The 27,086-nt window shown below is 35.3% G+C and overlaps 1 protein-coding gene and 2 long non-coding RNA genes across 3 annotated transcripts; 2 read left to right on the top strand and 1 right to left on the bottom strand.

Moving 5' to 3' along the window:
- Window positions 1-3,743: 3,743 nt before the first annotated feature.
- LOC129755230 (uncharacterized) lies at window positions 3,744-4,069 on the top strand. Its single transcript, XR_008739217.1, has 2 exons — window positions 3,744-3,843; window positions 3,907-4,069. It is a non-coding gene; the product is annotated as an uncharacterized LOC129755230 (long non-coding RNA).
- A 12,057-nt stretch (window positions 4,070-16,126) lies between these two features.
- Window positions 16,127-18,413, top strand: LOC129755529 (uncharacterized). The gene is made up of 4 exons (XR_008739276.1): window positions 16,127-16,630; window positions 16,704-16,895; window positions 16,954-17,256; window positions 18,237-18,413. It is a non-coding gene; the product is annotated as an uncharacterized LOC129755529 (long non-coding RNA).
- Window positions 18,414-21,056: 2,643 nt separating this feature from the next.
- LOC129752779 (uncharacterized) lies at window positions 21,057-25,720 on the bottom strand. The gene is made up of 5 exons (XM_055748549.1): window positions 24,716-25,720; window positions 24,519-24,656; window positions 24,287-24,445; window positions 23,116-23,601; window positions 21,057-21,095 (listed from the first exon to the last, which is right to left on the bottom strand). Exons 1-5 carry the CDS (start codon window positions 24,779-24,781, stop codon window positions 21,057-21,059), a joined length of 888 nt encoding a protein of 295 aa, XP_055604524.1. The 5' UTR covers window positions 24,782-25,720.
- Window positions 25,721-27,086: the final 1,366 nt, after the last annotated feature.

Below are 27,086 nucleotides of genomic sequence, written 5' to 3'. Positions count from 1 at the left end.
TATAAAAAGTTTGCTGTTGTTGGAAAGCTTTGAACGGGGATGTCAAGAAAAAAAGTTTTTCAAATTCGTTACGCGCTTCATATTGATTTCAATTTTACATCGTTTTAAATACGTTTTAAACATAAATATCTCACTAAAGGTATGTATTTTGATAATTGAACTTCAATGTTTGACTTAACTTTGTGGTTTCAGGTATATAGTCCACAGAGTTTCTGCATCCTGGTGTTTCTCAAATCCGACCTTGGATCCAGCCGGAAGAAGCCATTTTATTTATATTTGAAGCTGACTAGAACTGCGAAAGCTATTTACGATAGCAGCTCTGATGGTGTATATGGTTTGGAAGATTGGAAGAGTACAACGGATGGTACGAGGTTTCATTTGAGAGCTTTCTGTACAGTAAGCGGAGGAAATCTCTGACAAAAATTAAACAAGATCCTATAACTGCCGTTCCTCTCATAAAATTCAATGGAACTATTTGACAGGATGTGGCGAACGTAAATGGTGAGTATCTGAGTAGGTTTTCTATCGGAGATAGCGAAAATTGGGAAAGTTAAATTATTTTTTTTAGTTCTTCGCAATGACCGAAATCTCTAAAAAGCAAAAATGTATCCGAAAGAGACGACACGGTCACGACAGTCATATTCTAAAATCGTTACATTCATCGTCAAAATACTCGGCAATGAATTCCAAACCAAAATTCCTAGAGAGAACATCTTCAGACTCCCCACTACCCGGAAGGCAGTTAGATGCAGAGGTAAAAATTCAAAGATGGATTGATTCACCAACATAATGAGTAGGTTTGTTTTATTTTATGTGTTTTTACATATGAATTATTATTATTCATCAGTATTTGTACTTTTCGGCTAATTTTGGTTAATCATTGAAAGCTTAAATTTTAATTTTATCTCAATATTTGACCCCGCCTTTTGGTCCCAATAAGTGAAACCATCAGAAATTGTTTTTGATCAGTAATCTTAAATCGACTTTATTTCATGGATCATATCGCTAACTCATGTATAGTAATGTTTTCATTCCATCAACAGGTTGATGCACTTTGCTTCGGAACGTGGCCATAATCCCATGGAAATAATTCGACAGGCACATCCATCCGAAATCTTTAGCCCTAAGGTCCTGGGTCACTTCAGGGTATCAATCGAGAGGATGCCAGTAGAACGTAACTGCTAAGGCTAGAAGCCGTTTCGTTGTGGGCACCCGCATACTAAAAAACTATAGCTTAAACAGTCTATACGAAACATCAACAGCTCTAGAAATAGTGATGGTCTCTGTGACAGTAGCTGAAATATTAAACTTTACTTCGACAACGTTAAAAACTAAGAATGAACGTTCGTGTGGATAAGTGATGGTATTTGGAATGGTGAATGAATGGTATGCACGATTAACTTCAAATTTTCTTGAATCGTCTAAATTATCCCGAACCGTTACCCGTAGCGTTCATGTCTTCTGTCAAACCCACGTCAAAAAGGGCCGAAATGCGAATCAAAGATGCCAGATGATTTTGCAAGAAATCAGTACACATTTATTAAATCTTAAAAAAAATGTATATAAATTTATATTTAATATATAAGTAATGTTATTAATTAGAATAAACTTATTAAGTAAGAATTATATTAAAAATGATTATTCCTCTTTACGTTCCTAAAAGTAGTACGAATGCTTACTGTTGAGTTGCCGCGACTATTGAGGCCCCTATAACCTTAACGGCCTTACTAACATATCATAATGAAATGAACACACGCGGCAAAATAAAACTTACGAAGCCTTTAATAAATATATATAATATATAAGTAATGTTATTAATTAGAATAAACTTATTAAGTAAGAATTATATTAAAAATGATTATTCCTCTTTCCGTTCCTAAAAGTAGTACGAATGCTTACTGTTGAGTTGTCGCGACTATTGAGGCCCCTATAACCTTAACGGCCTTACTAACATATCATAATGAAATGAACACACGCGGCAAAATAAAACTTACGAAGCCTTTAATAAATATATATATGTTAAAAAAAAAGTATTCGATAACAATCTGCATTCAAATTTATGTGGGTAAAATTGACCTAAGTTTAAAGTTTTTTCAAAACTCCTGCGATTCTTTTGTTTTTTTTTTAATTTTTGATATTTCTCGCGCAAACTTGCTCGCGTGACGAGCAACCCCCATGTTTGTTTTCCAAATTGCTCAGAAAACATCAATAAGTTCTTTGATCAAGAATGAATTATCTTAAGATATTATTGATTTAAATTTTGTCGTAAACTTTTTCCTAATCCTTTTTTTTTCGAAAATTCAAAAATCGGCGAACCTGGCACCCCTGAAAGTTTTCCGCCTATCATTTGTTTAGTTCGCGGTTTTCGCTGTTCTCGTCGGGGATCTGGCAGTGAAAAACGGGAAAAAAAGCCTCGGACGCCGTCTTGGTAGAACACCAACGGGGAACGCCTACTTCCACCTTCTTTTCAACGCAAAAACGGCATTGGGAACCGGAAGGCGACTGAATCAGCTGCAACGTCCACCCCAACTCTACCGAGTGCGGCAATGAAGATGTCCGGCAAAATTTCAACATCGCGACTGCCCCGGCAGTACCAGAATTCACTGGATGGCTGTTTGTTACAGGTAGGTCACACAATTCATTATTCATCAAATATTTACCCAAAACATTGTGGCGAAAACGTTATTTCAATAAAAAGTAAATATTGAGAAACTTTTTTTCCCTTTTCCTTCCAGGTTATTGCTGCTAGCTTTTTCCGGAGGAGAAGATTTTGGGCCGGACGAACCGGACGAGACACACCAATCAAATGTCCAGAATTCCGGGGGTCTTTATTGACCAGACTGTCCTTTGAAATCATCAATTGCCGGAGAGAAGATTAAATGAAATTTTCATACCGAAATTCGCAGTAAGAATGGCGAATACTGTCCCATCTAACCAGGCATGGAAGCTAGTGCATCAATCGCCAGATTCATCCGGATCATTAACAAATGTAAGTTGACATCAATTTAATAAAGAAACTAAAAATCAATTCCGATAATAAAGTATTTCAAAATCCGAAATCCCAATCAACATTTCAATGTGTGTGTGCCATCCGCGTACCTACGATTCCAAAAAACGTTTGCATTACGTTGGAAGACCGTTTCGTAAATCTTTGCATAACTGTTACTGTTAACGTTCAGTTACAACAGTACTTTTTAGAATACTTTAACAATAACAGTTTTATGCTCTAAATACGTTTCCGTAAGCGATTTTTGGATTTTATCTTAACTGTTCGTACAACAGTCGCCCCATACAATTGTTTTAACAGTTCTAAACAGTAACATAACTTAACGCCATATTCAACAGACCGTCGTTTTGGAATTCACAGTTAGTGGAATGTTTTTTACGATGTCAGATACCGTTTTCTAAAAGTTTTTTTACGCTGTTCCAAATAGTTTTATAACTATTATAGTAACTGTTTGGTAACAGTATTTTTTTATTCGGGCAGCTCATCGGAAATTTTCAAAAGGTAGCTAAAAAAAATTAAATACATGTTTGAGCATAGTAAATATTTGTTAAACTCTTAATTCCAAACCTCCCGAATAGAACAGAACCATGGTATCACATTCATTTTCCAATGAATTTAAATGTGACCATGTACTTCATGGTTAAAAGTACATCCGAGCGTGCATTAATTTAGAAATTTTAAACTTTCCAAGTTTTTCGTGTACGGATAATTTGACGGCTGCGGCTCGCGCGGCACTTTGTTTTTCTTTTTTCGTCTAAACACAATCGTCGTCGGATAGTTTTCGACTGTTTTTTTTAGAAAGAACCCATTCAAAGTGCTCGAAGATGGACGCAATGGTGAGTTAAATTGAAATTAACAAGAGGCAATCTTGTTTAATCTTTTATTTTTATAAATTTCAGCAAAAACAATCACAGTGCAGTGAATGGATGCCTGGAGCAGGTTCGGAATACCGCGTAGTGTGAGCGCCAGTGTAATTTAGTGCAATTTTTCAATTTTTGTGTAATGTTAAGTGTAATTTTTTTTAAATTAAATATTAAATTTGAATAAATCCATCCTAACTAACTTAATTTAACAAAAACTATGAAAATGATGACAAAACCAAAAAATAAGTACGAAAACCCCACCATGTGCGAAAATTTTTTATTACAGCGGCTTAACAATGAAAATCATCGGATTTTCATGGTTTTACTTTGAAAAATTGGAAGCTGTTTCAACCATGAACTTTATATTTTTGGGCTTCTCAATGTATGGAAAATCGCCATTTTTTTCATGGTCACGCTGCATAACAATACCCCTTTTTCATGGTTATTTTCGTCAAAACGATGAAATGTATGGTCAAAAACTATGAATTCTAATGTGCATTCACGGTATCGAGGACGATAATAATCATTGTGTAAACCGTATAATATATGGTGTGTGAACATGGAATTCATTGTTTTTTCATGGTGCAATTCTATTCGGGCTCTTTAAATTCGCAGAGTTTAGGTTTAGTTACACAAAGATCTCCCTATTGATTTGACTTTTAGTTATAATTTAAGATAAAAAATTGGAATTTCATTTTGTTATGTAGTGTCGAATAGTAATTTCATATTATTTACTTGAATTCTACTTTTTCAATCTGATTTGATTATCACATTGCGAGTTAACATTACAGAACTGATTATTTTGTTATGAATTCAATCTTTTTTTCCAGGTTTACTACATACTGTGGCTGGATCGTACGGAAGCAAATCCGTACCGGATGCCGGATACTGAGCTTCAAAACGGAACCGAACCGGCTCAGAAAAAAGCCCTGAAAGATGAAGATCTTCGGCAACCAAGGAACCACAAAGGACCAAAAAGAAGGAAGACTTTTAGTATCGCCCGTCGCTGGCAGAAACGAAAGTTATAGACGCGATTACATCGTTTCAATTATTAACGATTATAAATAAAGAATTAAATGTTGAAAAAGTTTTTTTTTTTTTCGAAGAAATTCCTTTACTTTACTTTTGCAGAAAAATTTAGAAAATGCATGGGCATCCCCATGTCAAAATATACAGAATTGAGCAACTCGCCGAAAGCTTTCAAATGTATAAAAGTTCTTTGCTCACGCTTGCGTAAAGCGCCCTAACATAAAACTAAGTGGAGACACTTTTCCCGAAACTGTATGAAATTTTATACAGAATAGACTAACTTTGGTTACCGTGCACTCAAATAAATTTGTATGAAACATTTCACTTTAAAAAAAATCTTTACACAAAATGTTCACTTTTTCGAAATCGTCTGTTACAAATTAGTTGCTTTAAAAAACGAAGAGTTAATGGGGACGGTAAACACATTTGAGCGTTTTTTTTTCGAATACCTCGCCGAGGAGCGAAGCGTTGTCTACGACATTCGTAAAAAATAGCTGTACCTTCTCCGGTAAACGCCCGAATAGAATTGCACCATGAAAAAACCATGAATTCCATATTCACAAACCATAAATTGTATGGTTTGCATCATGATTATAATCATCCAAGATACCGTGAATATACATTGGAATTCATGGTTTACAACCATACATTTCGTCGTTTTGACGAAAATAACCATGAAAAAGGGGTATTGTTATGCAGCGTGACCATGAAAAAAATGGCGATTTCCCATACACTGAGAAGCCCAAAAATATGAAGTTCATTGTTGTAACATCTTCCAATTTTTCATAGTAAAATCATGAAAATCCGATGATTTTCATTGTAAAACCGCTGTAATAAAAATTTTTGCTCATGGTGGGTTTTTGTACTCGGTTTTTGTTCTGTCATCATTTTCTCATATTTGTATTATAAAAAACGAATGAATTTATTCACATTTATTATTTATTCTATTAATCTTGACACATTACTCACAATTCATCATTCACTGGACTGGTTTGGGGCTCGCATCCCGGCATCCATTGACTACCGGAACCTGTGCCATTCGCAGTGTGTTGGTTGCTAGAATATGAAATATTATTATAATGATTGTCTCTTGTTAACTTTAACTTTAACTTACCATTGCGCCCATCTCCGAACACTTCGAATAAACTTAAAAAACCTGATTCCCGACCGAAAATGATAACGAAGAGGAAAAAAACGTCCCCGAGCTGCGGCTGTCAAAAAATCACCCATACACAATTAACTTAGAAATGTAAACTCTCGAAAAATTTACGCTCGCCGGATGCTGTTTTTACCATGAAGTTCATGGTCACATTGAAATTCAATGGAAAATGAATGTGAAACCATGGTTCTGTTCTGTTCGGGCGGGCGTATACTGATAGAAAAAGCTCAAAAAGGCGTGAAAAAATAGCTTTTTCTTCTCCGGTTAAAACGTATAAAAAGAAAAGGCTGTACTATTTTTTACGATATATATTTCCGAGGAAAAAAACAACGTCGAATAGTTAAGTCTCAAGTTTAAATCTTTAAATCCATCTATTCCAATATTTCGGTTTTCAGCTAGATTAACAAACAAAAATTTAATGATTTATTTTTCATTATTTGACACTAAAATCATTTAATTTCTTATCAACTAACTTCTACTTCATTTTTTTTTTATCCCAAAATTGAGCTGAGCACTATTGCTAAAAATGTGTGAGTGAAAATTTAATGAGGATCCAAATGTTTGCTTTGTTTCCCCGCGTGGTGGATTGAAAAATAAAAGCCATATTCCACACTAAAGCCTATATAGTCCACACTAAAGCCTATATAGTCCACACTAGGCAACTTGGACTGCGATTTCGGTTGCTGAGACTTGTGTATGTTTACATTTTGGTTGCTGAAGGTCTCCCATACTTGTCGGGAGACTTGAGACCAGGGATGTCAGGTGGTTTGGTTCATGGAAACCTCTTGATTCATGGAAACATTAAGCAGCTCTGCTTAGATTGCGTAAATAAAGGCGCAAAAGAGGTGCTGTAAACGCCTTAATTTATGCAGCAGCATTGCGCAGTTTCTTGGCTGGCATACAGTTCATATCGAAAAAAACCATTTAAATATCCTCTGAACCGAAGATTACCATCTGTTATGTGTTTCCCAAATAACCATAAGCATTAAGCCAAAACCCTGAATCAGCATTAAATCAACATTTCTAATGCAAGTTAGCATGAAATCACCATTTCTAATGCAAGTTGGCATTAAATCAACATTCATAATGCTTTTTTGTTTTATATAAGCATTATTAATGCATAGAAGCAATAAAGAAAATTAGCACTAATGTTAGCACTATATGCACATATAGAGTAGCTCTAAAGTTAATAAGCATTAGGAGTGGTGTGACCCGAACAGTACTTGAAGTACGGATTTTTTCACCCACCTTATCAGCATCAAGAGTGGTCGAAATGGTAAAGGCGCAAGGAGAGATAAAGGCTGCTTCGGGATCCTCGGTTCGAGACTCAGAAGAATTCATTAAGCAGGCATAATCCTCCTTCATTCAGCAGGTTGATTGATTTTTTTTTTTGTAATTTCTTTATTTGAAACGGCTCATACCTTTAGGCTTTAAGGAGCCAAACTCGTTTTGTTTGATTACAATTGTGTGCTGATATCTAATTCACTTTTTGAAGAAAAGATAGAAGATAGATAGGGAAATGTGAAAATAAAAAGAATTATAGACGAAGATCAATAGCTTTTAAGAAAGGATATATTTCGAACATGTAGTCCAAGTCTATCACAGCCAGCACATCTCTCACTGGAACATAGGGTGGTTTTCCTCGGGCCCTAAGGGAGTCTATAAAATTCGTTCTGGCGACAAGATGGTCCTCGCACGACCAAACAATATGCTCGATGTCATGGTAACCTTGGCCACAACCACATAGATTGCTGCCAGCAATATCAAAACGATAGAGAACCACCGACCCTGCTCATCCTCGTCCCATTTGCGCTGCCAGTTGACTAGAGAGTTTCTTCGAGCCAAATAGTAAAATTCGCTGAAGACGATTTCACGTTGATACGTGTTGCCTTCCATCGCTCCCACCTTTGCCAGAGAGTCTGCCTTCTCATTGCCCACTATCGAGCAATGAGAGGGAACCCAAACAAAGGTGATGGTAAAGCGACGTTTTGATAAAGCACTCAAATTATTTCGTATCTTCTCGAGGAAGTACGGCGAGTGCTTTCCCGGTTTTATCGAATGGATTGCTTCAACAGAGCTCAGACTATCCGTTACAATATAGTAGTGTCCATCTGGCCGTGATGCGATACTGTCCAAAGCCCAGTTAATAGCTGCTAACTCCGCTACATATACAGAGCATGGTGGCTGAAGACTGTGAGAGGCGCTAGATATTTCGTTGAACACTCCAAATCCTGTTGTTTCCTCTATAAGAGATCCATCGGTAAAGTACATTTTATCAGCATCGACGTGTCTATATTTAGCTTCGAAAATTCTTGGAATCAGAAGAGGGCGATGCGAGACCGGGATTCCACGAATTTCCTGCTGCATAGACAAATCAAAATGGACAGAAGAATGATCGTAGTCTGGGCTAAAAACACGAGTTGGAGAATACGAAGAAGGGTTTACCTGCATTGACATGAGGACAGGGTAGGGGAGAGGCGGGCTATATGCGCATATTAAGGAAAGCATTCATTTTCTCCCATATTCCAATAGATAGGAGTCTGAAAACTATATACACATGAGCGGACATCTGTTTTATATACGTTAGAGCAATTTTTTTGTGAAAATCTCTTACGGTTTTTGTGAAAATAATTTTATAATAGAAGAAGTCAAAATAGCCGATTTCCGAAACTGGCAGGCTAAATGCGCATATTTATGTTTTAAGCTATATTTCATTAACAGTTGCAATCTTTTGATATTTTTTAATTGAAAATGGTAGAAACGGATGTTACGCATACGTCAAGGCTGAAATTTTTGTTAAAACTTATGCAATCTGAATACTTACTAGGAATCACCCAACATGCAGACTCGGTCAAACAGGACTTACCTTCAGCACGGTTGACTTCTCAATGAGGATCGCACACACTCACATTCACTCAGTTATAGAATGGGCCCCAGGGCTCATTCTTAATTGCTCGTGACTTAATTGCTTTCCTACGGGAAACATGTTATAATCATCCGTATTATGGCCATCAACATCACAAAGCTTACGAGCCGCATACTCTCGGCGGTCCTAGAGGTCTTTTCTGTAACATCAAATCGTCGAGCCACATCTTTGGAGCCGATGCATTTATTTTTTTGGTTTTTTTAACCAACGTGCTGGTTCTATTTCTTGGCTTTCAGAAATGAAAGTTCTCGGGCGTCGCAAACGATCAATCTAGGAAATGTATGCATGAAAAATTAAGTCTTGAAGTGCACCACACCAATATTGGTCAAGGCTCATGGGGTAGTCCAGCTTTGTTTGAACTATTCCGGCGTTAAATTTACCTCTTTCGTATTTTTAGAAGCTTCCTTGCATCGTTATATGACTTAAACCGAAACTGTATTGCAAACTGGCACCGCTTAAGTCCAAAGCTCATCCTTCGGATTACATTCCTAAGCCGTCACTGATATTCAACTAATGTTCGTACACTAGTGGACCGAACATTGTAAACCTTGCTACGCAATATTGATCATGATTTCGTATCCAATATCTTCAAAAGGAAAGAAACACTGTGCGTTAAACAATAACAGCAAATCACAATTTGAAGGTTCGAACGTGCTGTTGATTTCTACAGAGCGCCAATCTTTGTTATTCAGTGTTATTTTTATTGGTGCTTATAAAAACTTTCCTGCAAGATTACCACGAAGAAAATTCCCACGAGTGGTTCTCATCCCTTCGAATTGTTAAATTTTCTTTCCTTCCATGTTGTGTGCCAATCTACAAATGCGTGGTGTCCAAATCAGCGCCGCAGAAACTGCAATACAACAGCAGCAATAATTTTTTGAATGAAATTACGCGAGGGTGTTAGCGCTATGCAATAGTACTGAAGTGGGCACACTATCGCTACGTAAAATGAGTAAGGTGAACAACCAGACTGCATCTAGGAGGGCATGGGCTAGATCAACGCTGACATTTGAAAGGTGAAAAAGAATCTTAGCAGCGGATGAAGAAATGTTGCGGTGTCAATGTGCTAATGAGAGTGCATCATTCAGGGAATACGCACAAGGATGGCAATGGCGACTCTAAAGGCGTGGACAGTCAGCCACAGAGTCATGGTGGATCGTGAAAACCTGGGATCTTTGCCGAATTACTTTTTAAGGATTACTGAAGATTTCCGATTAAGATCGCTCTCACATCTCTCTAAGAGAAAAACGAAGAAGTAACCACAGAATGTAATTGATTAAAACAGTCAACGATCGGCTTTCCAAATGAAACGGAAATGTCATGTTGATTTGATTGTTCAGCATGTGTCACGCTCGTCTATGGGGTTAACGTCAATTCTCATTAGATTTATATCAAAAGTAATTTGTTAGAATCCGCTGTAGCTAATGTTTTGTAGCATTTTAATTTGAGTCTGAAAACTTGTGAGCTTTGAAGTTTTACTTACTTTTATGATGACCAAGCTTACGATGGATCCTTTAAAAATTTTGCTTCTTCCGAGAACGAAGATTTTGTCAACAACTGTCATCTTTCACGCTATCTATTTTCGGCCTTGCTGATCAACTGGCATCCCCGGGCTGTTAATTTCTTGCTTTCTTCTAACCGAAACCCATTCATCTACAACTCACCGAATAAACTGCTCTATCAATAAATTGAAATCCTTCTACAATCCACTAATCACCTCGAAAACAGTGTATTCAAAATTTCATGTGCCACAGTTCTGATCACGCCAGAAAATAAATGTTATTCTACTGTATTTCAGATATTGGCACCATGCGGTGGTCTGCATCGTGCCAAAGAACTAAACTTAATGATTTGCAACGGAAGTCTACATGGTACCTTTTTCTCAAACTGACTTATTACAGCAGGCAGAGGTCGGGGTCGCGCCAGACAGCTGAGATCAATGGTTTCTAGGCGGAAGTCTGCATCGCGCCGTTACTCTGTGTTTTTTTAAACAGGCGGAGGTCTACGTCGCGCCAGACAATAGAGATCAATTTTTTTCCTGGCGGAAGTCTTCATCGCGCCATCTCTCAATTCTTACAGGCGGAAGTCTGCATCGCGCCATCACTCAAAATATCTCTTTAATATGCGGAGGTCTGCGTCGCGCCAAACAGCTAAGATCATTTTTTCTCAGGCGGAAGTCTTCATCGCGCCATCTTTACATTGTCATCTTCTAGCAGGCGGAAGTCTGCATCGCGCCATCACTCAAACTGACTTATATTAACAGGCGGAGGTCTGCGTCGCGCCAGACAGCTTAAATCATTTTTATCAGGCGGAAGTCTTCATCACGCCATCTCTCAACCGTCGCATTCTCAATGGCGGAAGTCTACATCGCGCCATGTATCGAATTGTTTCATTTAACAGGCGGAGGTCTGCGTCGCGCCCGGACAGCTTAAATCAATTTTTATCTGGCGGAAGTCTGCATCGCGCCATATCTCAACTATTACATTCTATAAGGCAGAGGTCTTCGTTGTGCCAGGCACTAAACTATTCCAAACAAAAGCGTACATAGAGCTTCGAATGCATCTTCATCCTTAACTTTAACGCAACTTCTCCAAATTAATCATACAAATGAAAAGAGGGCTACTGTTCGATGTAACAGTTTGAAGATTACTTTTTCTCTAATTTTCCAATTCCAGCATTCCGAATAATCGGCACTTTTTTTAAAACATGATTAGAGGAATACTTTATCAATGAGCGTCTTTTTTAAAATGATCAAGTCAAGGTTTAGAAGTTAAGACTTCATAGGGAAAAAGGCATATTGTTATTAAAAACGAAATTCTTTCTTGTCCTATCTTAGCAAATGGCCCAACTTGTTTCTAAGATGAACATAGGACAGTACGGATAACTGTTAAAAAATTTACATTTTCTTTTTAATTTCGGCTTACGCACCGTGCCGCTCTACTTGATAGATTTAAGATATGTTGTTTTTGTTTGTCTTCGATTGATATCCTGTTATACCAAAAATTAAATGGGGAAATCGAAATAATATCCATGCTTACCAATATCGTCGAATATTTCGCTACTGCTGCTGTAACCGCTGCATAAATTCAGTTTGGACTTTGGAGGTCCATAAAAAAAAATGGCTGCTGATCAGAAAAATCAAACTTAACTTTTTTCCTCGACCATGCCAGCTGTTACTACTGTGTGTAACAGCTCCTGGCAGGATCGCCAATTGTGCAACCTGGTTCCGGTCGAGAATGCGGGGCTTGAGCAAATCGTCCTGAGTAAACTCGGACACAACGGGGAAACTGTTACGGTCCTGTTACTGGCGACGATACGCACGTCGTGTGCGCTTGGGGATTCCGTTGGAACTGACTGACGAATATAGAAAAGGGATAACATGCGCTCAAAGGCGAAATAGCGATAGTGACTGTTCGATTACTAACGAGGGGTGCTCTGATGTTCGCTTACATTGGTAATTATTACACAGAGAATTATGTCTTATATGTTGCGGAAATAGGATCGTCGACACGACGGTCTTTCGGTATCCCACAGTCGTGAGATTGAAAAATCTGATACAACATTCAAACAATTCAAATTGAAATTTTTGTTTTTTATGTTTTTGATTCACTGAATGGAAAATAAAAATTGATTCGAAACTTTTAATCAGAAATTCCGTTCTTTGAAATATCAATAAATTTAGCGAAAATGTAGGTTCGTTACGTCACCACAAAATATCAACTCTTATCTCAGATCAATATATGAACGCTCCCAGATTAAATGTATACTTAAGATATGTACTTTTAAATTTTAATCAAAGATTTTTGGAAAAATGGTTGGTTTTTGAAACTATATTTAAAGTTTATGAAATAGTTCTTTTTTTTTCTAGCCAATTAATATTTATCCAGGATTTACTTTTGTTTCAGATTTTCAAATGTCCATTCGTGATTTCTTCTTTGCACGATGAAGCCCGCATCTGGCCTTCTGGACTCACCGCAACTGACGGTAAAATTTAGTAATTCTTTCTTAATTTGATTGTAATTAAGTTTATTTTTTTCAGATAAATCGGAAAAAATCTCCATCGGTAACGTCGCACATTTCGAAAGGGTAATCGGAACCTGGAAACGATCTGCCCTCTCCCGTAGAGATTGTTAAAAAATATTCTGGAACCTATAGTAGGGGTTGATGTCATAAGCATTGACCCTCTCACAAAGGGGATTTCGCTTGTTAAGTGTTGTACCTTTTTTAAATTTATTTGGTGCTATGGATTTTAACAGCTGGATATCATTCATCCCCAATTTTATACCTACATATTTAAAAGCTACCTAAAATTGAAGAAATTGAAAAAATATCCAGGAGCGTAGAGGATTAGGTAATAATCATTCCAATAGATGTGAAAATAGAAACACAGCATTTCAATACAGAGTTGAAATTCCTTAACAGATATGAAGATATTTGAAAATTGAGATTTAAAACTGGTTGTAAGAATTGATATTCGTTATTGACATAGTTTTTTGACTGTATACTCAGAAATAGTATAGAAAATTTAATATACAAAAAGGCACTTACGTCAGAAGTCGCATGAAAACCAACTTCGAAAAAAATGAAGTACAAAATACAGAAAGCTACACGCAGAAAAATATATTTTAGAAATAATAAGATTTCGGTCGAAAATAATAAAAATTTTGGTTGGGAAAAAGCACAAATATAATTTTGGCCACAATGAATAAAAGTATCGTTTTGCTTTAAACTTATCGATTGATTCAAAATAAAATGCACCCTTTTTAAAAATGATTCAGGATTTATTTCAAAATAATAAAATTTTTGGGTGAAGATTACAACACAAATCTGGTTTAAAAACAAAATTGCGAGTTTGGAAACTATCTTTATTTTTTAATTTGAGATGAAACAAAGGTACCCGCATACTAAAAAACTATATCTGAAACAGTCCATACTATACATCCACGGCTTCAGAAACAGTGATTGTCTCTGTAAACGTAGCTGTTCTATAAAACTTTACCTCGAGAACGATAAAAACAAAACATGAACGTTCACGTGAAAAAGTGATGGTATCTAGAAAGGTGAAAGAATGGTAATAACGATTTCCTTCTATATTTCTATAATCGTCAAAATGATCTCTAATCGTAACCCATATCGTCCATTTCTTCTGCCATATTTACGTCAAAAATGAACGAAACGCCGATCAGAGATGCCAGATGATTTCGCACAAAATTCGTACACATTTATGAAAATATGGAAAATATCCTTCCTAGAAAATGCACGTTATTCTACATTTTATTTAATTATTACAAAACAACAGTTTAAAAGAATCAATCATGCATCATGAAAATCATTTGAGCAAGTATTTTAATAGTCTAGTCGCAAATTCCAGTCATTACATTACATCTGACTTTAGGGGCCCCTTTTTGCTTGGTTTTGAAATATGAAAATATTTATAAGCATAATAGTTCATGTTTACTTATTTATTTTTATTCCGTACCCTAAGTTGCAATGGGTTAACGGCTGCGGTGTGTATGTTTGTGAAAATGATGGATCAACCCATCATTTTCCTGACAGTGTCGTTACACACAATCTTGTTAAACATGGTGTCATAATATGGCCTAAATTAGAAGAGGAGCTTGACATCTTTATTTAGTTTAAATTCAGCAGTAGGTTCAAAGATGTCTATTTTTTTTTCATGATCCATGTTGATAAGATGAATGGGAGTTGAAACACTTGCCCTCCCTTCCGCAGAACAATCGCAACATTTGGTAGTGAAAGTATCACAATTTACCATAATAAAAGTTGATACTTTCAATAGGGCATAATTCGTTTGGTTAGGTAGTTAGATGGTTTAGTCTTGTAGAATTAAAAATAGAGAAAACGTGTGAAAAGTATTACGATGTTAGGTAAAGGTTATGGTATTCGCCTCCCCAATGCTCTAGTAAGTGTGTATTTGCGGTTTATGAATTTCGTTGGCTTATTCTTAAATCAAGCATTTTACAAGAACTAGAGGCTCATTGGATGGGAATGCTGTTGTTGGAAAATGTTATATTTCATTTGGTAAGACGTTTTTTTGCTTTTTATTTAATTATTCATTTTTAGCAAATCTTTACGTTTTTCGGTTTAGTTTGAAATTCATCTATGGAAGTATATATTAGAATGTACGGCTTTGAAGAATAACAATGAGTAGGTAGTCCTAATTACTGATTTCGGGCATTTTACAATAGGCATGCGGTATATTTTAATAGAACCCCTATGTAGATTTTTTGTTATTTATGATGGATTTTAACATTCAACTATGTGAGGTAGGTAGGGTACGGTAAGATGTGCTCTAATATCCATATTCTGGTAAATTTTCATGATTTCGTGATGTTGTGATAGGAATAAGGTAGCTTACTTCTACTATTAATTTGAGCTAGAATTTTTATTAGTTTGAAGTAGGCTTGCTTCAAAAAGCAAAACAAACTCTCACATCCATATTTTGGTAAAATAGTATGATTAGCAAAGAAATGGAAAAACTCTAAAAAGAAAAACAAAAATTTCAAAATTTAGAAAATGAAAGGCAAAAAATTAGGGAAAAACAGCAAATAACACTTCAATTACTTCATGCAAGAACTAATTCCTTCCTTTATATTTCTCTTTCCTCTCCTTTTCTCTTTCTTTTATTTTCATATACCCCTGCGCATACGATTCGGAGTCATATGATGACTGGACCCCGAGACAACTATCACGAAACCCATCACACATACCAGTGGAATTGGGGCGGAGACACGAAGCAGACGTTCAACAGACGACGACGAAGGAAGGAAAAACATATAAGATAAGTTAAAATGATTCCTTTAATAACACAAAAATTAAATGTAGTTAGATGCGTGGGGAGTATGTAGAGGCCAGTCTCGAACCCGCCCATGTCCTTCCTCCAACTGGTATCGGGAGGGGTTGGTTTATTATCTTGAACTGCATTTTATCCATATTCCATGGATATAATGAAGTGCTTGATGGTTTAACCAACGTCTCAAGATCGCTTACTATTCTACACAGTAAACTAAAATTACCGAGTTCGGTAATTTATTTTACAGAACCAGTTCTGTAATTCGAAAATTTTCGGTAATTTATCAGTTTGACATTTTATTTTTACCGAGTTCGGTGAATCGATTCTTGATTTTACGAAGTTCGTTTATTTTATGTAAACAAATAGCTTCGCAGTAAATTTTCGGTAATAAAACACCGAAAACTGTAAATCAGTGTCGCTGTCAACACAAACGTCAAATTTCAGGCGTCCGTTTCTGGCAGCTTTGAGCGCAACTGTCTCTCTCTCTGATAACCGCGATGCATAGTGGCATCCCGCTTGCGCTGTAGAGAAAGTAAAGCAGGAAGAACGTATGCGCGTGAGATCTGTTCGTTTCTGTTTTGTCAAAAGATTGTTTTGTTTTGTTTGACCCTCTTCCGTTCGCATTTTAAACAGATTTTGTTTGTTCGCAGTTCAGGAAGTGTTACAACACAGTTAATTGGCATTCCGTCCCCGGGAGAAAAAAAAACAGTCGCCAAAGACTCTTATCCATTGGTGCAATCAACACAGGAGTACATAACGGCATCGAGTTTGCGCAAGAATTAATACGGGGGAACAGATCAATGATCTTTCATGATGCAGTATCACAACACAGGTAAATATCAATGGCAAGTGTATTTAAAATATTTAAATTTGATGTCAACATAATTTTATTTTTGATTTTTCAGTGATTTTTACTTCTACAAAATCCGAGCCATCATTCCGGCTTATTCGGTTGCTCCCACTGTCCGCACCAAAACCAAACCAAATTTTCAGCACCACAGGAACCAGGAGCTGTCGAAAGAAACATGTTCATCCCACTCTGACAGGAACGATAAGAATCAGAGGTTCTCAGATTTTACGAAGAAATTAAAGTGTTGGTATGCATTAAGTGGAATTAATTAATTTATTCGTTAATTAAACAATTGTTTGTTGCAGCTTAGACAAGTAATCCTCTTGAAGGAAACGATGCGGCCCCGCCAATTTGACCACTAGTGCTCCGATCAATTCCAAGAATTTCACGTTGGCGAGGACAAGCTCCAGCAACTGCTCCTCCAACGAGGAAAAAACCATTCCTTCATCATCATCATCTGCTGAATCAAATACATTTGAATCAAGGATACATTTCCCCTAAGTGATGGTATCACAACCGGCTTTCAATGAAGCCAATAATGGATCAACTGCCTGTACTCCGGCACCGGGTCGACAACTTTGGATCCCGAACCTTTCGACACAGCATAGGTAAAAAGATAAGTAGATATATTATTTTTAAGTTTTTTTTCCAATTTATTCCGTCAAGAACAGTTCCTCAGTCACAATACAAATTGTAAATTATTGTGATTCACTCGTATTTCTAGTACCGATTTAAACAAAATTGAGTCTATTGATATTTATTTCCTTCTATTCGGAAATAACTTTAGTTATTGAATATATAGAAGCTTTAATAATATTTTAGTAAATGTTTAAGAACGTTTCAAATAATGTTATAACCATTTCAGAAATTCCGTTGATTCCATGTTTATTTAGGTTTATGAACAAAATTTGGAAACGCAACCATGAACATTTTCTAGGGTAGGAGCTGCCTGTTCCACTTGAAAATAAGATTCAAAATTACAAACATTGCTAAATATTTTGCAGTTCTTTTAACTATAAAGTCGTTTGGCAATTGATGAACATGAGATTTTCATGAATGAGATTTTTTTTCATTCATTAATTGCTTAACGTAAACTTTTCATGTTGTCGACTAATTTGCTCAGATAGAAGCATTCATATAAGTCATATGGATCGTATACATAATAAGGCGTTACAGTGTGCGGACATGCCCATGTCATTATGAACATCGCCTTCACTGTAATAGTTGCATAAGCGAAGGCGATTTCATGATCATTGAAAAGTGGTAAGAATATTGACTTCACGTTTAGAGTAGGAAATATTCATAGTTTCTACTGCAGCATGTTGTTTTACATATCTCTATGAAATTGCATAAGTGATGGCGTATATCATAACCCATTTCATTATGAAAATCGCCTTCATTAGTAATTAAATATTTGCAGACAATATTATAAATTTTGCTATTGTTTTCAAAAGACACTAGGTTATCATTGCCTGTTGATTTTGAAAGCTTACGTATACTCATAAATCGAACGAATTTGATATTCGGCCCCACCGAACAGCGTCTAATTCGCAAACGAGTACTGTTTGATTTTTTTTCTTTATTACAGATAGATGAAAAGGATTTGGACATCGATGTGTATTCTCATGTTTCATGCTAATAGGACTTGTTTCTGACGTACTATCCTCCTGGATTCCTTGTACCTCAAGTAATCAGTTTCAAGGAGAACCATTTTTATCGTAAGTAACATTCGGATTTTTATGAAACAATACGCATATAGAGCAACAAAAAATCAGTGTTACTTAAATATATTTTTACAAATAAGTTTTAAAATATTACCATTTATTGTAATGATCAGAAAATGAAGCAACAAAAATCGTGGTTGCAATTAATAAAAATATAGAAAACAATCTTCATTACTTATTTAATTTCCTGAAACATGTCCAATGTAAGTATCAGTTCAATACTCTGTTATTAATACCTAACCTGAAAATATTTTTTTTTAGAATGACTTTCTTTCAAATCATCCAACACAAGCATTTTTCAACGGTTAACATTAAGTGAAGAAATCCAGATTATTATTTCATAAATTTAGCCTTTGGATGCGCAAATTTTCAGAGAAGAAAATTTTCATGGACAAGCATTTGAGTGAAATTTTACAGTTTGTTAAAATAATTGTTATTAAAAGTTGTTTTAGTCTCAGATAATTGGAACTTATAGCCAGTATTTTTGCTTACTGTAAAAATTTGTCAAATATTATGTTCATTGATATTTATTTCTCTGAATATGTATCTAAATTTACGTCAAAAACAATGCTTCGGTTATGTGCGTCGAATGTGACACAAATTTACATAATCGTAGATATAACATTGTGTCGAATATGTCCTAACATTCAAGTTCAAGAGTTTATGGCTTCAAGCGTTTCTGTTTTGAACAGTGTAATTTTATGTGAAAAGCGATGCTTCTATTTTGTGCATCCAATTTAACATAAATTTACACCAAAAATTTAATAGTGTGTACTTTTCGCTGCATGTATAAGCCGTTTCTAATAAAAATTATAGAAAAAAAAATTCTTTTCTTCCAGGTCATTACACAATACTATCTATTTTTGGATTTTATGTAAGATAAAACAAATTTAAGATTTATTTACAATTATTTACAATACTTCAAACATAAAGCGTCTCGGAAGACAGAAATTTTTAGAAGAATAAATTATTATGGACATAAATTTTAGTTAAAATTGCAATTTGTGATAATACTGAACGTTTTTTAAGTTTGCACTAAAGCTTTCTGATTTGAATCTGAGATAACGTTTGACAATCAGTATTCTTAAAAATTGTAAAAATCCACAAAAATTATGTCCATGAATATTTTTTTTCTCTAAAAATTTATTCCTCCGAAAGCTCATATCACATTAATTTCGAACAACGCAGTTTTATATCTGTAACGATCTAAATTTATGTCTAAACAGATGTTTTATTTTTGTGCGTCCAATTTGACATAAATTTACATCATAGATGTTATAATATTAGGTCGAATATGCTTTAATATTTATATTTGAGGAGTTATGGCTTGAAGCGTTTCTGTTTTCTTCCGTGTAATTTTATGTCAAAAATGATGCTTCAATTTTGTGCATCCAATTTGACATAAATTTACACCAAAAAATTAATAATATATTAATTTAATTCCTATTTTATATTTTTTAGCTACAGTCAATTTTAATTCATTGATTTTCACAATTCTCAATAAGGCATGGATCCCGATGGGAAGGTCGAAATCCTGAATTACCGAAGGGGTTTATTTCGCACAGCACGAACTTCGATGTGAGATAAAACGAGTCGATTCCAGAAAGTGCTCCATGCAAAAAAAAAACGTCGTTTTAACTGAGCCTCTAATGCTCATCAGAATGGATATGTTTCGCTTGTAGTGTCGTCTGAAAATGCCAATAATATTTACTGAAAACTGTGAAACGTTCGTAAATGTTTACCGAACATCGTAAAATATTCGGTAATTTCAGTTTTGGTGCACGGCGTATAACGCGAAATGATTCGAGACTCGAGTCATCTCGCGTAATAATCTGTGCATCATCGAATTATCGAATATTTTACGGTGTTCGGTTAAAACTCCTAAATTTGGCAGTTTTCGGTTAATATTACTGGTATTTTCAGACGACACTACAAGCGAAACATATCCATTCTGATGAGCATTAGAGGCTCAGTCAAAACGACGTTATTTTAGCATGGAGCACTTTCTCGAATCGACTCGTGTTATCTCACATCAAAGTTCGTTATTTCGGTAAAAATAAAAAATACTCATTTTTCGGTAAAAAATACCGATTTTTCGGTAAATATTACCGAATTTTCGGTAGTAATTACAGACATATCGGTAAAAATCACCGGATTTTTGGTAAATATTACCGAACTTTTTGAAGTTGTCTGGTAAAATTTACCGGTAATTCGGTGGTAATTACAGATATTTCGGTAAACTCTACAGATTTTTCGGTAAATATTACCGATATTTTAGAGTTTTTTCGGTAAAAATGATCTATATTTCGATTATAATTACGGTTTTTCGGTAAAAATTTTAGGGATTTCGGTAAAAATTTTAGGGATTTCGGTAAAAAATTTAGGGATTTCGGTTAGAGTTTTAGGTATTTTGGTAATAATTACAGGTGTTTCGGTGAACTGTACCGGTTGCTCGGTTCATATAACCGCCCGCATGCCAAAATACTATATCTCGAACAGTCAATACGATAAATCTACTCTTCCATAATCAGTGACTTTTAATGTGAACGTAGCTGTTCAGTAAAACCTTATCTGGCCAAATTCCAAGTACCGATACAAATTAAACATTTACTTTTATGTGTAAAGTAACGGTTCCCAAAAACGTTATTAAGTGGTTGAACCATTATTATTGCTAATCGTAAAAATTATTTCGATCCATAACGGATAGCTTCCAGGGAATGGAACTAAAATTTGAAGTCATAGATTGAAGAATCAAACAATAACACAGTTAAAATTTAAAATCCTAGTTCTAAGTCGAATCCACAACGTCGCCTGAAGCGCTTACTTGATTTCAGTAATATATGAGGTGAAATTGTGTAAATTTATGTTGCAATTTTTCATTCCTTAGAAATAGTTATTGACTTTCAACATGTTGCAAACTGGATATCTTATTCAAAAGCAGCCCCTGCTTTGAAACCTACATGACGATTACTGTTCCTGCTGCGGTATATAATTTGATTAGGATACAGTGGCTATCAGGAGATTTTTACCGATCAACTATATAAAAACATTCGAAGAATTCGGACCAATACAGAAATATCGTACTGCATTTAAATGAAGTCATAAACATTATTTAATAACCATGACAAAAAGGTACTAAGAATATAGCGAAAAAACAATATTAACATGTTTCTAATCAACATACAATGTGTAACATAGTTTAACGATATATCGACTTCCATTAAAATCAATTGTCAAATATTTCGACAAAGTATCATTAACGCGTATCAATGAAATTTCATCTTGAACTTGGTATTTAAAAAGAGCTTCATTTGTACTCTGAATGATGATTTTTTTGGAAACAAAATAAAATTGGCTACCATCAGAAAGAATATTTTGGATTTCTCCAAAAACTTCCGCATCGTTTTCAACAATCGAGAAATAACAATTGTTGTGACCGTTTCTGTTAGTTTTTGTCTTTCTTGTTACAACTGATTTGAAAAAAAACTTAGAATTATATAATTTATCGATTACATAGAATTGTTGAAGACTGTTATATTTATTCGATAAACCTTGAAGATCGTAAACCATCAGTTCATTTCTAGACGACTTATTTGTTACTTTTTTGGAGCAAAAATCCCTAACACTAGGATTGGAAAATTGGGCAAACGATGTGTTTTGTAAATGTGCCATTATACAACGATTTGTTATTTGTATCAATGGCTCGTTTGGTCCTTTAACAAATTTTTTTAAAACACCATTGATATTTTCAAATGGAAACAGTGAAAACGCCCAAAGGGGGCCATAATCCCTTGCTGATTGCACCAAATGAGTCAATAGGTGTACATTGTAGGTCATTTCTCTTGATCCGTATAGTTGCTCGAATTGTTCTACGAACATTTCTAACCGCTGCTGACATCTTAAAAATGTGGATTCAATAATTTCATCTTGAAGAAGCTCTGCTACAGAAACAGCTAAAAGTTGGAAGTGTTCATAAAATGCACCTGGAAGACATTGCGGAAGACATATTTTACTATAATGCAGAAGCCACTGTAGCCATTCGTTAGCCTTCCAATTATGACGGTCTGAAATTCTTCTTGCTCTCCTGGAGGCTTCATGAAAATGTTTTATATTAATCAGCATATTATCGATTTCGGGAATCCGTGCTTTAATGTACGCTTTACACTTGGGATTTTCAAACCACTGCTTTGAAAGTTGTTTACATATGCCAAGCAGAATACAGTGCATGAAATCTATAGGGCAGTTTCGCACAACATCAAATTTTTCAAATAAAATAAGGGGTGATATCCCTTTAACACCGTTCACTGCCTGTCCTTTCGCATCGCTTATAGCCATTGCTTTTAACACGTCTGTTTCGTTTCGAAGTGTTACATTCCGCCGGTAAGGATAACGAATTTGTCTTCCCAGAATAGTTCCTGGATGCAAGCAGTATCCACAAGCTTCGTAGCCATTGAACTGTTTGAAATTTTGCAGTTTGCATCTCGCAATGGTATCGACACAGCAAGCAGTTATTAGTATTGTCGATATTTCTCTTCCATTTAAATTTGCACCATTTCTTTGGAATTCATTTAATGCAGCACTTAGAGGTTTTAAAAACATATGAAAATCCGGCTCTTTGTTACTCATCCAGAGCCCAGCCACTAAAACATTTGTTTTAGCGTAACGCACAGTCGGTGGTAGTTCATTGATGCACAGTAGTATAGGCCAAAGAGATTTTTTTGCCGTTGAGTTGAAAATTTTTACACCATCCGTATTCAGACTCAGAGTTATACTGTTATTGTCAGTTCTCTTGCGCTCTTGAACTACTTTGGCAGTCACCATATCGGTTGTTTTAGTGTGGTTCATGTTATTGCGCCAAAAAAATTCAAAACTTTCCCAATTTTTGAGAAGAACATCTTTCAAATTTTGTACAACATCAAAGGTAATAAAGAAATGTAATTTTTCTTTGTCGCATTTGTAACATTTTGTTTTTTCGGTTCCAATATATTTTATGCAAACCTCACAAAAGTAGTGACGCGAAAATGCATTTTTCGAGAAAAATTCACTGAATTTGGTGAACGTCTTTGGTAGCATGTCAGAACCAAGGATGATATTCAGCATCGATAATATATCCTCTAGAGCAGAGTTCGTCAAATTATGTTTAATGAATATATTCATTAACATGAATAATATTTCTGTTTTACGGACGTTTAAACCTGGATGATAGATATCATTGTCGGGCGTTTCTTCCTGGAAAGAGAAATAATAATGGTTAGTAATAATAAGAAAATAAATTGTTGAATTTGTTGATTACCAGAAAAAACATTGTAAAAACGAATAATAAAAAACTGCATGTATGCTATTTATAAACACCTTTTTTCAGAAACAATTTGTAATCAGAGAGTTATATTCGATTGAATAAAAGCAATCAGATTCCTTTTAATTCAACCAGAATTTATGATTGCTTTTATTCAATTGTTGAATTCAACCCAGTAGGCTCACGACCTATTAAAGGACAATCTTAAATGTTTCATAAATAACTCTTTAGAGCATGACTTTTTTTTAAATCAATATATCAAGTTCTGATACTGTTACATCATAATAAAAATACATAATAAGTTTAAGGTAGCAATGTCCATGTTTAATAGAGTTATAACTCGTCAAAATTGTCAAAATTTTAATTTACCTATTCATTTATTGGAAGACGATTAGAAATATTTTTTAAAGAGTACAAAAGGGTGTTTATGATTGATAACGCCCAACAAACTGGATAGTAACAACGTTTTTTTCTCGATAAAACCTTTACTTTTACATCAAAAAATAATTAAATTTTTAACATATTCACGCGTTTCAGAGATAATTTGATTTAAGTTAGTGTTGTTGGAAAACAACACTATATATGTACATTAAAGGGTTAAAATATTCCCAAACTTACATCAGTTCCCAAAGTTTCATTCGAAGAACTTTTAAAATTTTCCTCGTGCAGTACACTTTCTGACTCTGAATCTATGTTCATAGATTCCATATTCTGGAGGTACTGGGAAGAAGATGTATTATCTAATTCAAGACATTGGCCCTCATTTTTTGAGTCTTTCTGTAAAATAAATATGAAATGCCATTAGGTTTGGATTGATGAAATACAATGTTCTCATTAATGATCATCTTACGACTTCTGGGCGGATATTAGTATTAGGGTCAGAAAAAACATTCGATCCGGAACTTGATTGAATCTCTGTACTGAGCAGGGTTTGCGGACCCAAAAACGAAGGAATGGTAACGTTGCGTTTGGTCACTTTGCCTTGTTTCTGAAATAAAATGTGCAGTATTAGTGTTAAGTTTTCTTAAGTTTTCACAATTTTTTTACCTTTCGTAAAACCTTCTTTCGTGAAAAACTGTCACGAAATACGTAGCTCATTCTAGGATTCCGCATATTTACAAAAGCAATCGGCAAATTGTTGGCTCGATTGATGAATACTCTGTGTACGTACCGAAAACGAAATAAAACAGCTGTTTTCAGATGTTCACACTAACTAACACTGTTCGCAAGACTATCCCATATGCATTTTCATCACTTTTCAGCTCATCTCAAAAATCGTTCTAATACAGTTAGTACTTCAATGTAAACTGAAAACATTGATTGAAAACAAGGATTGAATGGTAGCTTTTGATAAGTTCTAAACGGCGTGTGGGATCAATAAACGGGTTCCATTTTTTTCAATCTCGCTGCTTTGAGCGGGGAAACTACATCTGGAGTTAAATCTGCTAAGCCAAATTCCTTGTACTCGGAAGGATAATTACACTGGATTTGGATAAAAGATCTTCTCACAATCTTCTAGTGAAACTGAACCATCTTCCGGTTCTACTAAAGCCTTCACCAACTCGAGCGCTCCCTCCAAAGTCTGGATGTCATCCTATCCGAATTGGGTAATGAGAATTAGATTTTCTTCCTCAATTTCCAGCTGCTCTTCCCTGTCCTTAGCAGAACATTTCTGTTTATCGAAATCTTGTTCGCACATTTCGACCATCAAGTTTAAATTGTACATCAATATTGGTAGTGTGAAATTGGTCGTGTCCTTACTCGGTTCCGTCTCAAGAAATCTTCATCGACCATCTTAGCCTGTCCGAGTGCATGGTTCCATAACGACGGCCATAGGCTCCGATGGTTCCTCTTCCCTTTCTCTGGTGAGCCTGGATCGGAGCTGCGATACCCTGCCGATTTTTTCCCAAAGAGTTGCCCGTTTGATAGCTCCTGAAGCAACAGCTTGGCTAGGGCTTGGTTCCCTGTTTCCGACGCTTTTACCCAGCGAAGCACTCTGACTCGCACTAAACTTTCGAAATCCGCTCATCGATCAGTAATCATCCGGCTTCGGAACCGCTTCCGACTCAGAACTGATCCAAGCCAACTTCACAAAAAACAATTTACTTCACTTTTTTGGAAGCTCCGAACCTGGGTGGGGCACATTTACAATTGAAATACTCAAAGTGAGTAATAGATACATGCAAATACTTAAACGGCGAAATAACTCAATTTTGAAGTGCCTTTTCAATGATGAATGGATAATATATGCTATTGAAGATTGAGAATGCCTTGTAATTCTGTAAAAGGATGCTTCGGATGCTATAGTCCTATTTGCCGCTGGTAGTGTTCGCGATTTTTTGCTGGTTGTTTCACCAACACTTTTCAGTTTTGGGACAATTAACCTCAAAAACGACCATGTGTGTCGACCGGCTGCCCGTTTTTTGTACCGAGAGTTTTTGAGGTTAATTGTCCCGTCTCATCTGCACACGCTCAGCAAGTGTGCGTAAGAAATGTCAAAAACAACTCTATTGAGGAAGCATATTTTATTAATTTTATTCAGTCAAAGCATCGATTGGGATGATTGAACACGAAATTGATAAATGCTTCATACACAAAAAATACTTTTTATTATTGCTTTATGTTATTGCGCAGTTTTGAATTTTTCCGGTTTAAAGTGTCTGAAAATTATGGAGACTAAACTTTCAGAAGGAAGTATATTTTTTATTGAGAACTTTCCGTATAAAAAAATCCACATACTAAGCCAAAATAGATTTGAAGTAATAATGCATATAGCTAATTTTACAAATAAATATTTATATGCAATATTTATATCTTTCCAAATTTGTTTTTTTTATATGACTCAAAATAAAATTTAAACCATTTTGAAAAAAACGATTGATACCAGTGAAGAATCGCACTAACACACATTAGAATTAATGTGTTTATTGTTATTTTTTGGTTTGTGTATCAGAGGTGCCATGTCGTTTTGTCAAAAATCAGGACATCGCGAAGGAAAAAATCAGGATTTTTCAGGATACCAGTAAGTTGGTGAAAATAACATGCAGTTCTGTTTAAATTGCATAACTAAAGGAGAAAAATAGGTGCTGAAGACGCCTCGAATTATGCAACTGAAGCGAGAATAACCTTGGCCGGCCTGCAGTTTATATCGAAAAACACCGTTTAAAAATCTTTTGAACCGTAGATTATCATTGCTTAAACTGGTTAAACTATTTTATTGAAGATTTGTTTGATGTTCTTATCATTTAACAATAAATTAAGTTAAATTATAGATATTTTTAAAAAATCAGGACAAATCAGGACATTTTCAGGGCCTTTTTTTTAAAATCAGGACAAATCAAGCATTTTTTAAAAATCAGGACGACCTCTCGAAAATCAGGACAAATCCTGAAAAATCAGGACACCTGACACCCCTGTT

Source organism: Uranotaenia lowii, chromosome 3 (genome assembly GCF_029784155.1).
Source record: "Uranotaenia lowii strain MFRU-FL chromosome 3, ASM2978415v1, whole genome shotgun sequence".
NCBI lineage: Eukaryota > Metazoa > Arthropoda > Insecta > Diptera > Culicidae > Uranotaenia > Uranotaenia lowii.
Note: the sequence above shows the minus strand (reverse complement) of the source record. Positions and strands in the feature narration are given on the sequence as shown.